Raw genomic sequence first — 15,815 nt, forward strand, 5'->3', positions numbered from 1 at the left:
TAAGTATATCGTAGTAAATTTGTTAGCTCTACGGTGATTCTGTAAAGCGGAAACTGGCAAATATGTAAGTGATATTTTAGTGACACCGCATTTTTGCTATATATTTGTGACGACATTCTCATTCCAGACATGTAGAACGTACTTGGAAAAAGTATTGCAATGTTAGACTAAATACTAAATGCAAAAAAGATGCAGTACAAATGCTGTAAAATCAAGGTATTTAGAGTAGAGAATCGAACGCAAACCCTGCGTGCAAACTGCCGCAGGGAACTGCAGCAACTGCCGCAGGACTGAAGCTTGTTTGTGATCCACTGGAATTATTGTTGTCACATAAGCGGAAATACGCGAATATAAATCCGCAAATTGTGATATTCCTATAAGTAGCCACTCATGTACCACTCGTTCAGCTTCTGAATGGTGAGCGATATTACAGGGCGGCGTTCAGATGCATTCCGTTGCGTCACATCCGGAATGCGCTAACCTACAAAATAACTATGTCGCTCGTTATGCGTGACTTCAGGACTAGAGCGCGACTTCAAAAGCGCATTACAAGCATGAAATTACACCAGAGGAACAGACTTACTGGCTCTGCTGGTCTACGATATCTTAAGGGTCGCTATCAGCAGCAACACAGGGCCAGCACATCCAGTGTCAGGGAGTTCTCGGCAGAGGGGGGGGGGGGGCGTCAGGATGACCCCCCCCCCCAATTTATGCCGTTACATAGAGTTTCAATTGACCTTAGGTATAGTGTATTGTACGTTGCTATCCAAGGCCTCAAGGACCCCACCCCCTCCTTTAAGAAAAATCCTGGATCCGCTATGGTTCCCGGTCACTTATACCTGCTTGGCATACCCGGGAACGAGGCTGCGGCCGCACGACGAACCTACCTGAAGGATGGAACGCAGGCGCGGCATATTTATTTTACTAAAGGCGTCAAAACGACGATGCACTTGTGGAACGAATGTGCGAGACCAGAGAGTAAGATGAATTGCATCAAACGTCGGTCCTGCATAAAGTTGACGCCGTTATTATGATGATCAGTGAGGTATTTTATTGCGACACGCGACGTCGATGCAATTACTCTTATCCATTGGTTTACATCCGTTCCACGAGCGGACCAAACCAGACCTTTTCGCCTCGCCTACCCGTCTACCTAACGTTACCCCCCCCCCCCCCCCTCTAGTAAAATCAATGCACCGCATCCGTGTTCCATCTCTCAGGATCTCCATTTTTTTCTATTAAAATCAATCAATCAATCAATCCATCTCTCAGGTGAGCTCGTCGTGCGGCTCCGGCCGAGACCTTGTATGCTGGAGTGACCGGGAACCCCCTGAAACTGGATGTGGTGGTCCTGTGTTGCTGAGACCTGCGGAGCTCAGGTGCCTCTGGTGTAATGTAATGCTTGTAGTGCGCTTCTGGAGTTGCTGGAGTCCTGAACTAGCGCATAACCAGCGATGTGGTTATTTTTGTAACTTAGCACACTCCAGACGCCACGCTACGGAACGCATCTACACAAGCAAATGTAAACATTGGCTCCCAGGCATTCACGACATTATCAACAAGTGTGGTTGTATTGCTTAACCTAAGAACTCATTTAACATTCGGCAGAGGTATGTACGTAATCGGTCCGCGCTGATTAGTGATATGTCTAGGTTGTGCTGCACATAGGGTTGCTTTGGCGCATTATGGCCATAGTTGTCGATGCGCCAGAAAAACCCTAATCATCGTCACGTAGGGTTGCTACTTTTCACCGTGAAATAAGATACCGGCCACGGGAAAGGGAAATAGTGGGATGAAAGGAGGCGACAGAGAGAGTGCTCGCTCAAGATAATGCGCGAAAACAGTTATTACTGTCTTTGGCTGGTACTTTTGATGTTGGAAATTGCAATGTAAAGAGGAAACAACGCTGCACGTAATAGAACAAGAGTCGAATTCCGGATTGGATGGCCACTCATTTTGAAAAATGCATCGAAGTAGACGCACCTTCTTTGCAAGCGGAGAACTCATGGTGGTCGTACATTCTAACCAGACTCCTAACTGGCTTCACACAATCACTGATACTGTCCCCTCGAAACACAAGAATGTAGCCGACAACTGAAGAAAAATAAAATAAAATAACTCTAGGGGACCACTGAACTGGTGTTTTGACAAGGTAGTCGGGAGGACAAAAACTGGACACCATTTGAACGACCAGTGTGGGTAAAGAGGCCATCGGTTGTCTACCTTGTGTCCACATTCCAGTTTCCTTATCGGGTGACTGCGGGATTACACCTCCGCTCCAGATCTCTTCCTACTCCTGTGGAATGTTGAAGGAGAAGTTTGACAAAAGAGTCCCTGAGAGGCCTTCAGCTGCAAATACCGGCAAGAGGCTGCCGGTATTAGTGAGTGCTAGTAGACCCGCTGATTCGTCATCTTTAACTTACCGTGCCTACCGGAACCGGTGACAGAGACAGGGTTGCCACCAGGCCGGTATTATACCGGCAGGGCCGGTTATTTGCTCGCTCTGCCGGTTGCCGGTAGGAAGGTGATACCGGCAGCCTTTTGCCGGTATTTGTGGCTCAAGACCTTTCATATGGGCTTTTGCGGGATTTTCCCTTCAACATTCCACTACAGCTTGAATAAATCTGGAGCACAGACCCATCTCCGCGCAGTCACCAGTTGTTTCCTTAGTTATTCATTATTATTATTACACACAGGAACACGTTTCCTCGTATTGGCTTGAGCTCTCTCTCCCGTTTTCTGTGTGTGCTCTTCCACCCCTCACCCACTTCTCTTTCCCGCGAGCCTTTCCTCCTTTCCCTCATTCCACCTCCTCTCCCTCAGCCGGTATTTTTCACTACGAAAGGTGGCAACCCTGGACAGAGAGCGTGACTCAGAATCTTATCTGTTGATAGGGTGCGATAGACGCGGTAGCGTACCGGGCTACCGGTAGCGGTCTACTAACACTCGCTAATACCTTTCAACCGGCAGAACAAGCAATTAGCGAGTTTTAGTACATGAGAAGAACTCTACGAAAACGATACGATAAAGGAAGTTATCAAATCCAAGCTTAGCACTGTGAAGTCACCCGCTTGAAGGAAACAAGACGATTGGCTTATCATCTTTTCCGAACCGTTATCGTGAACACCTTCCGATGACATACCGGCCACGTGGCAACCCTATAGCTGCACGTGACGTGAATAGCCATACAAGTGCGCGTTTCTTCTCACTTGTGTTCTATTTCGTTAAGTTTACCGATGCATCGAGACGTGCGAAACGTATGAGAACACACTCCAACACCTGTGTAGATAGATTGGGGCAGTAATGCTGATATGTTTTGTTCCACAGTGCGTCCTCTACTGGCTGTGATTCGTCGTGGTGATATGCCCCTGTCTGCGGACATTCCCGTCGAGATAGTCTGCGAAGCCATGGGGTCCCGGCCCCCGGCAACGCTCACCTGGTGGCGCAATGGGGCACAGTTGAACCAAACGTTTACTCACGTGTCTGCTGATGGAAACGTTACTACCTCGGTGGTGACGTTCACTCCGACCAACAACGATAACGGTTTGCAGCTCATGTGCCGGGCTCAGAATCCAATCCTTCCTGGAGCCATCGCCGAAGACGTCTGGATCATGCGCATTTTCTGTAAGTGTTGCTCTTTTGCACCTGTTCCACTTTTTAACACAAAATCTGTGAATAAAAATCATGCAGGGCTTCTGACGGGATCTGCGTGTTCTACGTGTACCACTTTCAGCGGGCAACGCCGAGACACATACAACAAAAATTATTAATTTTTGTAGAATGTTCTTAAAACTAGGCCCAGCTCATAAAACGATTTCCTATATTTTCTGCTAAAGAGTAAATTAAGTATGCAAAATCAGCGTTTTATTTACGGGATAAATGTTCTTAAAAGCCATATTTTTGGAGGGGAAGAAGTGAGTGGAAGAATGATGTATTTCTGTTTCCTACATGCGACGTTGCAAGGACACACTGAGTAATTACTATTTCAAAATAATTGCTTCCCTATATCTGCTCATAAACGTACTTGGCTATTTTTAGCTTGAGAGAAATGAGATATTTATAATAAGCAGGATTGGCATACCAATTACGCAAGTACAAGCAAGTTGGAACGTGGATTTTCCAGGAACACTGCGGCAATTCGTTCGTCATTGTGAAAGTTGTTGGCACCCACTATTGAAGTAATTACGGTGTACTCATTGCATTCCAATAAACAGCATTGGATCGAATAGAAATGCACGTCAACTAGTAGCTCAGACATATTACCTGTAGACTTTGCTGTTGACCTCCCTTTCGTCTGTTTTTTTTTTTCGTGTTAGCGCCGCGAAGCAACTGTGACTATGAGCGGCGTACAGATGAGGACAGATGGAGAGAGGACAGGAGGAATGTGTGCGAGACAGGGGGGTTAGTATGCGTCCTGAGACGACTTCGGGGGGAACTGTGCCGACGTTCGTCTGGAAAGTCTTCGGAAAACCTCAGACAGCACAGCCGGTGGTAGGATTCGAACCCACCACCTCCCAGTCAGCACGACACCAACGAGCGAGACGCCTTAACCCACTCTGCCATGCCGCTGGTCCTTTTGTCTGTGTCTCCGTAATTTTGTGAAAGGCAATGTTTTTCTTTGCATTCCCAAGAAGCTCGAAAGACCGCTACAGTGCTTTATATTAAGCACCGCAAGACAAGTGTTTCCTTTTCTTTATTACAGAGAGGGGGGGGGATATCTTTATTCAGAAAAAAAAAAAGAAAGGAAAGGTTAGCCAGGCAAAGAGCCGGCTTGCTATTCCGAAAAAATAAAAAGGAAAAAGAAACAGAAAAGAAAAAGAAGGAAAAGGAAAGAAAGGGAAGCAAGAAAGAAGGAAATAGACACTAGAACAACGTCACATGCAGTTCACGAGTCCTGAGACTCGGAGAAAACCGACGAAAGCGCCAGTGACAGCTCACTGGTTGTTACGGGGGGGGGGGATATATTTATTAGACGAGAAGGAAAAAAACGGGGGAAAGGTCAGCCAAACGAGACGTCGGCTTGCTATTCCAGAAATAATAAATAATAAATAAATAAATAAAAAGAAAAGGTAGGAATTAAAGAAAGAAAGAAATAGGAAGGAATAAAGAAAAAGAAATAGGAAATAACGAAAAACTAACAAATGATGAAAGAAGGATGAGGTAGAATAAAGACAAAGATAACAAAAAAAAGATGACTAACAAACGGTGAAAGAATGATGAGATGGATCACAAAAGATGACTTTAAAAGGAAAGCATGAGGTTAATGCGTTGAGGGTGAGAGTGGGGCACAGAAGAATGAGATTGCACGACTGAGTTCACAGGCTGTTCATAAGACCTGAATCTCTCAAGAAAGTCAGAACTGCTTTGGTCACAGACCGCTGTGTGTGATCTCGTACTGGGCCGAGCAGAGTGGCCAGAGAAAAGTCCGTGCACTGCAGCTCGAGTAGGCGTCGTCTCAACGTGGCTCGAGGGGTGTCGAATCTGTGACAGTCGAGGAGAAGGTGTGGCACATCAGCTTCAACAGCGCAGGTGGGGCATTTGGGCGACTGGAGAAGACCCATTTTACAGAGAAGTAGAGGTGTCCTGGATGCATTAAGGCGTAGTCGGTGTAGAATGGACGTTTCTTGACGCGAGCAGTGGTGTGTGGAAACGAAATCCATCGACGGGTCGATAGACCGGAGATGGTCGTTCAGTCGGACAGCGTCCTCTTGAAACTGCCGAGTGCCGTTATGACGGAGTCGCTGTGTCTGTAATCGACACGATGAGGCTGAAAGTGGTAGAAGACAGTTATTGGAGGTGCCGTCCCCATGTGCTCGACGTGCTAAGGCGTCTGCGCGGGTGTTTCCGTGCATGCCGGTGTGACTGGGTACCCATTGGAAACACAGGCTATGACCGAAGGATAGAAGTCGGTTGTATATTGCGACTAGCATGGTGTCTAGGCCGCCGATTGTTCTGGAACAATAATTTGCTAGAACTTCTAGCGCCACCTTACTGTCTGTGAACACAACCCAAGCGCCAGGCGGTGATACCGCTATGTGGTTCAACGCGGTCAGTATGGCGAAGAGCTCGGACTCAGTAGATGACGTTTCGTAGGGGAGCTTGTGCGCCACTTCAATGTTTTCATGTGGCATATAAAAGGCTGCAGTAGATCCGCCTTGAGACACTGATCCATCAGTGTACACAGGAAGTCGTTGAGAGTACGCTGAGTTAAGGTGCTCCAGTGTAAGTTGGTGAGCAACAACGGGAGGTACAGGGTTTTTCTTCAGAAGACCAGGAATGTGGTCACATACAGGAGGCCTGCGAAGAGTCCACATTGGCGGGGCATAGGAAAGCACTGATGGTGTGGTGGGGAGGTGCACTTTCAGGCGGTCAACAGCAATACCAATGCTGGAGTCCGGAGAGTCAATATCAATGAGCCGAAGATGATGGTAAGGATGCTGTGTGAGGTACCGCGCATATATCCGGAGTGTTTCCACGTCTCGTGGGACGCCTACTGGTGTTTCGCGTGCCTCTGCCAGGACCGAATAGGTCTCTGTCGTTCTAGGAACTCCCAAACAGACGCGGAGGCTTCGGGCCTGAATATTGAGAAGCTCACCCTCTCCCGATATACTGAGGCCGTGTAGAATAAGCAGGCTGTACCGCAATGTGCCCAGTATCAACGCTGTGTGCACGTGACGGAGGTCAGCGCATGAAGGGCCCCACGACGATCCAGCAATGCAACGTAGAGCATTTACAAAACCGCTGGTCTTGGTGGCTATTGTTTTCACGTGCCGGGACCACGTCATGCCTCTGTCTAATGTCATGCCAAGGTGCTTGCAATGAGGCACAAAGTCCAGCGGTGTCCCACTGACGAACAATAGATACATTTGGAATGAGCGTCGGGTGAAAGCCATGGCAATGGTCTTAGCAGGAGAGACCGATAAGCCTCGGTCGGCAAGGTATTCTACAATAGAATCCAAGGCGCATTGTAACCGGCGTTGGACGGTGTCTCGACGGGTGGCAGAGGTCCATATGCAGATGTCGTCTGCGTACAAAGTGATGCGGGTATGATCACGAAGCTGGGCGGGAAGCGAAGCCATTATAACATTAAAGAGGAGAGGGCTCAATACACTTCCCTGTGGGACACCACGACGGACGGGATGGAAAGCGGTGTCACCTTCCGTTGTGCGCACGAAGATGCGTCGGTCAGCTAGAAAGTCCTGGATCCATGAGGCGGCGCAACCTCCTATTTCCGCCTCTTGTAGCGTCGCGACGATGGCGCTGTGCAACACCGTTGTCATAAGCTTTCTCTACGTCGAGAAAAACTGCACCGGTGAGGTTGCCTTCAGCCTTTGCTTGTTGGACTTCAGCGACGAGATCGGGTACGTTGTCAGTTGCTGAACGTCCCTGACGAAAGCCTGCCATCACCTCAGGAAAAAAGAGCGTGCTTTCCACTCCAGGTACTAGTTCAAGCGGCGGAAAACCATGCGCTCCATTGTCTTCGCAACGCAGCTTGTGAGGGCAATCGGGCGAAAGGAATCAATATTATGCGGCGACCTGCCTGGTTTCAGAAGAGGAACAACCATTGCAGTTTTCCATCCGCGTGGAACTTCACCTGTCCGCCAGGTTCTGTTAAAGAGCCTCAAGAGGAGCCGACGCCCACATAAGGGGAGATTCCGGAGGGCTTTGTACGTCACCTGGTCAGCTCCAGGCGAGGTGTGTTGGGGGGAATTCCCAGGGCAGATCCAAGCTCAACAAGCGAGAAAGGTACGTCCAAGGCAGGATCTGAAGAGGAATCCAGCACGATAGGGATATCACGTGCAGAAGACAGCGCAGAGGCTGAGAGCGTGGTGAGACGTGCGCAGTACTCTTCAGCGATCTGCAAAACTGAGCGCCCGGAAGCTAGTGATAAGGATAGGATATATATATATATATATATATATATATCTGTTCCGCTGAGTACCGTATTTTCACGCGTATTAGCCGCGGCTTATGCGCGAATTTTTTTTTTCGCGGACGCTCTGCGGCTTATCCACGGGTGCGGCTTATCTGATGGCTATTTTTCCCTGGTATTTTCCCCATACCCCGGATTACACGAAAGGGCCGACGGTGCCTCATGTTTTTTCGGAACAGGACCGCCCTGCTAGTGCACGAACAAAACCGAACAAGGGCGGGTCCACATTCGAGTGGACTGACCTTCTGAATACATTCCCCCACGAAGCTTTAACAAAAGGGGTGACAGTGATTAATGTCTCCTGGAACACCACTAATTCATCAATCGGCAAAAAACACGCAACAAGGGCACAATCCGATCTTAGTAGAACACTACAACTGACCTCCTTTGTTATACATCATGCCGACACCGCAATATGGACCACAGGGTTTATGACCTTCCCTACGGTCTCCTGTGTCGGCAGGAAGGGTTCAATACACCTGACATCGGGATAAAACGTGGTCAGCTAAGCGTCAGTTCTCATTTGACCTGAGCAACAGCATTCGTGGACACGGGCACGGCAGTTAGAGGTAAGGCATGGCTCCAACGCGGAGGCACAGCTACGACAGCGGCTTCAAACTAAAAGTCGTCGACGAGCGTTGAGAGTCTCTATTGGTTTTGTTTGTGCATCACTGGTTTAGCGCACAAAGCAGTCGCGTCGTATTACCCGCGGCTTATCTGCGAGTGCGGCTTATCTGCAAAAACATTTTCAAAATGTATCGAAAAACGAGTCCTGCGGCTTATCTGCGGTGCGGCTAATACGCGTGAAAATACGGTAACTGGGGCAGAAAGTCCCCTGAGCACGGTACAAGGGTTATGTAGGAAGCCATGGAAGTTGCGATTTTACCACCTGTACCTGCTTTCGAACATTAACTGGTGTCATTGCGTCGTACTGTAATTATTTCTACAGGCGCTATAGGGTTTATTCAAATGACGTCATCAGTAGGAGACCACCACTGTCGCCAGCAAGCAGATGTGCTGCCATCGGCCGCTATATCGTAGGTCCCATCCAAGTCATTACCCATATCGCAGTCACCGTATATTTGGCGTTTCAAAATTATTGTGCTGTGTGATTTGTAGCATATCCAAGTAACGGTAATAGTCATCCAAAAAGCGTATGGCAGCGTACGAATGCGGGAACATAACTTCGAGGGACCTACAGTATGGCGGCGAGGTGACATCAATGAATAAACCCTATAGGACATATACGTGAACAATTGGCAGATTTTTTTTCAACTATTCAAAATGATGATGATAATTTCCCAAGCAAAAACTATGGGGACATTTGTGCCGACAGGGTTAGGATAGCAAAAGAACCCACAGAAGGAAGTAAGGACAGCAAAGGGACGAATAAAGGGAAAAGGGAAGTCAGTAGAAAAATAAACACGTGCTGCAATCGCTGGCAGAGGCATTGATACTCCCTTCCTGTAATCCATAATATACAATAAGATATGAAACGTAAGTACAGAATCGGATTTTTCGAGTGAATACGTTACCATGCGTTATGCTAAACCGAGGCATCAAAACCATGAAAGTGCCTTAAGGGGAAACGCCGTGTCTTTGTGTATCTTGTCCGCGTTTACCTGCGTTCGTCAATGCATGCAGCCTGTGTTCGTCCTATGTTCGTGCAGCTTGTCCCAAGAGGGCTTGTCCCTCGTCGTCTCTTCCCTCTTTGTCTTGTGTTGTGCGCTTCTCTGCTGCTGGATAGTATGTGTCTCACTGCGTGGAGGAAAGCAGACGCACATCCATGCTTTCCTACATTATGGTTTGGATTATGGTTAAAGTAACTTGAGTAATCGTGTCCAGTTAGCGTTAGCTTTCGTTTCTCTTTCGTTGCCATTTAACGTGTGAAACTCATTCTCCGAGTTGTGATGATGCTCTAAGAATATCATGACATAGGGAGATGTATTGTTGTGCTTGCCGCTCGCCATAGCGCTTCAACGGGGGATAAGGGAGGTAAGGCTACTTAGGCGTGCGTGCCCTTCTGCAAGTAGATTGACACTAACCCCCGTGCAGTTGTCACCTGTGTGGCCGGGAATCCTGTCCAATAGCATGAGTGAAAAGTGCGGAATTAGGGGAATTCCCCGTGCGAACTTAACGTGCGCAGCAATAATGTGATGTGTCGATAACTGCAACGACTTTCTTGATGAGCCTTTTATGATTTCCACACGAATTGATAGAGGGTTTTAGTGCATCGTACGCAATCACCTTTGCGTGCGTAGGGGATAGCGTTCGTGGTTCCGCGCACGCGCGAACAATAAAAAGCGCTTCGCGCATTGTGCGGAACCACTACGCTATCCCTTACGTGCGCAAAGGCGATAGCGTACGATGCACTAAAACTCACTAATTGCTACGCAAACATAGAACGGCTCATCCTCGACCCCGTCCAATCCAATTACCGCAAGCGGTAGACATATTCAAGCGTCTAGGAGGCAGAATACAATTAGAGAGAGTAAGTACCCAGTACTTTTTCGGGTATTCAACTGCTGTGATGATCAGAAAATTCAGGGTGTAGAAAATTTAATCGCTTCTGTCTCGCTTCCCTTGTGTCGTTCCATTTGTGAGCAAATAAAGTATCAAACCTCAGGTAGCCTACACATAAAGTACACATACACAAGCGACATACACGTACAAGCACGTGTATCAGCTATATAGCGATATACAGATCGGAGGGCGACCCGCTCAGGTGTTTCTAACTAATGGTACTACTGCAAGAATTGTTAAAAAGCAAGTAAGTTGGGAGCATAGGCCCACAACGAAAAACTTCGAGACTTGGAAGAACAAGAAAAACGCACATGAACAAGGTCCCCAACACAGCAAACTTGGAAGAGAACGCAGTCCTATGAGCTTATTGATATTTCCGTTGATAGTTGGACCATCGGATGAACTTTAGTAGGTAAGTTTAGTGGATAAAATCAACTAATCTCCCATTCGTACTTCCTGTTGCACTCGGTACATAGACAGTGTTGCCAGTAATGCCATGTTAAGACACTTCGGAACTGGAACATAGTGAGCGGAACAGTTCGTACAAATACCTTGTGCACATCCATGTTACTATACCAAAGCGACAATAGAGCACGAGTGGTTACCCCGTTGTTGTATTATTATCATTTGGTGCACTTGAAATATTCGTAGTCTAATATGAGATGTACATATTATGAATGCTAGGTTCGCTCACCAGTTACTTTGTGGATTGAGAAAATAAAAGGGGATTTTTCTGCCTAATAGACCCGAATGGGCTAAAAAAACAATGTGTTCCAGAGCACTATTCTGTTGTTTTCTTGTGTATGTTTGCAATCTAGTGGTTATCGTCCCTACAGATTCTCACGCGATCAATACAAACGACTTAGAAATCTTATAGTTGCATCATTATATGACTCTAACGACCGTAACATTAGCTTCTTCGAGTTCAACCCTCAGAGAACTGGGTCATTAAAGACTTTCATTGCTCTAAACGAGCAGTCTTTTGCGTTTTAAAGTAGAAGGAATTCAGCCGCCCATGTTTGCAAGGATAGCGTTTCCAATGTCCTGCTAGTTTATTTACTTTCTATGAAGTTAGTCACATGTTGTCATTATCATTTTTGTTGTTCGAAAAACGAAATTTTAAACAGTTAGAAATGTTGTCTCTCGAAGAATACACCTTTTTAGGACTGCCGCACTCGAAGGCATGTACCAAGCACAAATTTTATGCTGTCCAGGTCAGATTGTCTCAGAACAAGTAAGGATATACAGACAGTTTTCAGGAAATTATTTCGTCGCGAACAGCTTATGAATGTGAATTTTACATGTATCGATGAATTATGCTTGATAAAATTGTAGATAAAATGAAATGCTTATCTATGATATCCTATCAAATGAGGCATCTATAGCAGTCCATCTAAATGTCAAAAATTATGTTTGATTAACGTACAATCGTTCTTGCATACCCTCGCTCTTTTCTTATATTATACTAGGTACGCTGATAATTCCCGACTTTATGTCGCGACAGAACTATGATCATGAGCGACGCCACATGGTTGGTCTGTGGATTAATTTTGCCCTCGCGAAAGACAACGTGTCTTACTTGTACCCTGCCACCAAGTTGATGGTGTCCTCGGCCGGGATCGAACCCGCAACGTTGGGATCAGTAGGCGGGCACGCTACCAACTGGTCCACTGATGCCCGTTCCGAGCTGCAGGTTTTTATATTTGATACGATATTCAGGCGCAAAATATTTTCAATGTCAGTATTTGCCGCCGGTGGACATTAAGAAAAAATCTTCCCGGGAACAGCACCGAAAACGATACTGCCCCGACGACATATTGGTCACTCACCAGTTGTTGAAGGATGACAGGACGGATTAGAGTTACATTGTAGAAGGTTTTTAACTATACTTGCGAAGCTGAATGCTGAGGGTTAACTGAGCTTTTTTCTCCGCGCGCCGGTACACTGTTAGAAAAAAAAGGTATAAATAAGGTATAATAATGTGCGCTTATACCTTTTTATACCTTCTGTTTCAGATATATACCTTTGGAGGGTGTAGAAGAGGTACAAATTTCCTATTTATACCTCCAACCCTTCTCAAGGGTATGAAAGAGGTATAAAGGAGGGCTAACGTACCATATTTATACCTCATCATCACGCGTTTATATCCGGTATACCAGGAATATAGATCACCAGGCTATGCCTTTCACGGTATAGATGAGGCTGCTATACCTTCTGTTTCTTTATACCTTTATGGTTTTTTATACCTTTACTTCCGCAACGTGCTGCATCATATCATTATTATTTTTTCTTGAGACGGTATCACCTGAGTTAAACGGATATTTCATTAAGAAACACAGACATCAGTACAGTACTATCTGAATCCACATGGTTAGTTTATGGCTGTATAATATCTGTATTGCTGGAATATTGAATCTAGATGTCCTCACCCTTAGGCTTGCGTACCAGACGAAAGCTGCTCTACAGGTTGTCAAGTCGCCACCGGTATTAGAGCAGGCTGACCGCACCTTCCCCCTACATCACCCCCCCCCCCCTCGCCACTGGTATATCAGTATTTGTTGCTCTCTAAATGTCGACATTTAGAGAGCAACAAATACTGATATACCACGATGTATTGCGAGATAGATCTATCTCGCAATACATCGTGATACACACTTGATGACTGCGCAGAGCGATCTTGCTCCTTGAGAATTTTCTTTAGTTTTAACTCCATATTTTCTTCTTTTTTTTTACATGGGGAGTAATGTGCACGAGCTTTCTACTTCACAATCATATGCGTTTGCGTGTACGTGTTTGTAGTACGTGTGTTTGTGTGTATGTCAAAAACTTTTCTTCCCTCCAAAGATGATGTTTCTAGTTCCCTCCTCTAAAAATGCCTATGCCTAGGTGTGATTAAACTGTGCACGAGTAACTGCACGAGTATCATGATGGTACTCGTGCAAACTCTCACAGGGGTATATAGAGCTGTACCCGTAAAGGTATGGCATATAGCCCTTTGTTGAAGACTATTTTTTATGCCTGTAAGCGGGGCGTAAAATAGTACCTAAGAAGTTATTGTGCAGGCGATCTATACCACTAAAGGTATAGATTTTTCTCTGAGTGTAGCGTTATAATATGTCGCGCGCAGCTAGATTGTATAGTTGGAGTTAGGAAAGAAAAATATGGAAATGGTGACTCCTACAAAACTCGGGAGCCGGCTACTCCAAAACATTTGAAAATAAAAATCAGTAAGTCAAAAAAGTTAGAGGCGCTGCAATGTCCACAAGAAGCAAGCATTAAAGCAAGTGTCGCACGCTGCTGATGCGTTGATGATGCGGCTGTTGCATTATGTAGCGTACTTCATTTGATCCAGAATCTATGGGGCTACCTCAACATGGCCGGGAAGTCACGCACTTCGGACTGGCTGAGGCTGCACTTGTTTAATTGCACATTTATGTCAAAAGGGCGGGGGTGCAGGCCAGCTGGTACATGGTGAAAAAATTTGGAACCCGAGAAAGGGACAGAGGAGGGACGACAGAGAACTTTTCGAGAAAGTGTCGTGTCGTCCCTCCTCTGTCCCTTTCTCGGTTCCAAAATTTTTTGCACATTTATGTATTTGGCAAATTGGTATTGAATACCATATAATGTTCGCTGCTTGTTGAGCTTGAGTTTGAATGTTACAAAGAAAAAAAGAAGAATTTTAATTCGTCACCCGACGAGGACTTCCTCTACTCTCATAATGAACCCCTCAGTGAATAAACCCCACAAAACGGAAAAAGAAAAAGACAGAAAAATATCACCCCTCCCCTGCTGTTCGCTGTTTCTAGTATGCCTGACACCAGCCATTATGTGTTGCAAACAAAATGATACAGTTCAGTGTGTCAAATAAGTTGGAGTAATATCTCAATACACTTACTCACTCACTTACAGTTTGTGACTCACTAATTTTGTGACTCATCTAATCAGTGAACAATACAAGGTCTACCTCTTCGCTGCCGATAACAAGCCCTTGCGTGCCACAGGTGGCGCTTGCGATCCGAATGAAGGCTTCTGAGGGATCTCAGGCGGTTGCTATTTTGTGGTGTATTTTTGAAGCGTGATGGTGGGCAAGCTAACGCTTGTCCCATCCTACAGTTGGCGATACAAGGTCGTCGGGGCAGTACCGCTTGCAGTGCTGTTCCGGGAAGATCTTTTCTTGATCTACCTCCATAGGCCTCAGTTGTTGACTTGGTTGGGGTAAATAAAGCAAATCAATAAATTAAAGATATAGCGAGTGGTAGGCTAAAACGATAAGGAAGATGGGCTCACTAATTTTGTGACTCATCTAACCAGTCAACGATACAACCTCCATAGGTATAGATAGCTCTCAGTTGGCAATACCATAGCTCTCCTGCTTGATAACAATACACTCGCGGTCTTCCGCTCCTATGCCCATACAGGGGTGCTGTGCGGTGTCAGTGCAAAGGGGACTACCTCCATAGGTAGTTCGCCTGCTTGATGACAATACACTCCCGGGAAGAGTTTTTCCCTAAAAAAGCCATGTCGGAAGTGATCGTCGGGGCAGTACCCTTTGCGGTGCTGTTCCCGGGAAGATTTTGTTCCTAAAGCCATGTTCTCCAGTCAAGTCCCTGCCTGAAAAAATCCTGAAGGAAATGTGAAAAAACCTGCGTGGCGCAGTTCTGATGAGGCCCAAAAAGGCCGAAACAGCTGTTGCTGCCATATGTCCTTGCTGTTCGTTGTTAGGGCGAGGGTAGTGCTATTTTTGAAATGTGATGTGGGCAAGTATTGCGCTTGCCCCATCATACAGATGGCAATACAAACTAGTCCCGTCAGTCGAATGAGGGCCCTAGGTAAGTCGTCGGGAAACAGATGCCAGTAGTCGCAGCCATTTCCACTCTATACAGGCAGGGAAGGCCCCCGGTCCTGCTGGGTTGACGCCTGAGTTTTACAAATGTTTTAAAGACTCGGTTGCGCTAATATTGTCTACCGTATTTAATACTGCCTTCTCTTATGGCATGCTACCACAGTCATTTACACGTACGCGTACGGTTCTTATTCCCAAGAAACTTGATGCTGAATCTCGTGTGCTACGAAGCAACTACCGCCCGATAAAATTGGCGACCGTGGACTACAAAATACTTGCGAAGGTACTCACTGCCCGCTTTCAGGAGCTAATGCCCTATGTTGTTGGTGAACATCAGACTTACGGAATGAAGGGGCGTACAATATTCACAAACGCGCATGTGGCGCGATCGGTGGTCGAGTGTTGCAACTTCTTTGGACTATCAGCGTCATTAGTTCAGCTGGATCTCGAAAAGGCATTTGATAGAGTGGGTCACGCCTTCCTTTTTTTGGCTACTTCGTCGCGTAAACTTGGGAT

At 46.3% G+C, this 15,815-nt stretch overlaps 1 protein-coding gene across 3 annotated transcripts in view; it reads left to right on the top strand.

The window, feature by feature from the left end:
* The window catches only part of LOC135377951 (roundabout homolog 1-like), a 366,826-nt gene that overhangs the window by 296,965 nt on the left and 54,046 nt on the right, over window positions 1-15,815 (top strand). For all 3 annotated transcript variants that reach the window (XM_064610737.1, XM_064610735.1, XM_064610736.1), the window contains exon 5: window positions 3,328-3,624. In XM_064610737.1, coding sequence (XP_064466807.1) covers window positions 3,328-3,624 — 297 coding nt within the window. The remainder of the gene's footprint in view (window positions 1-3,327; window positions 3,625-15,815) is intronic.

This window comes from Ornithodoros turicata, chromosome 1 (assembly GCF_037126465.1).
Source record: "Ornithodoros turicata isolate Travis chromosome 1, ASM3712646v1, whole genome shotgun sequence".
NCBI lineage: Eukaryota > Metazoa > Arthropoda > Arachnida > Ixodida > Argasidae > Ornithodoros > Ornithodoros turicata.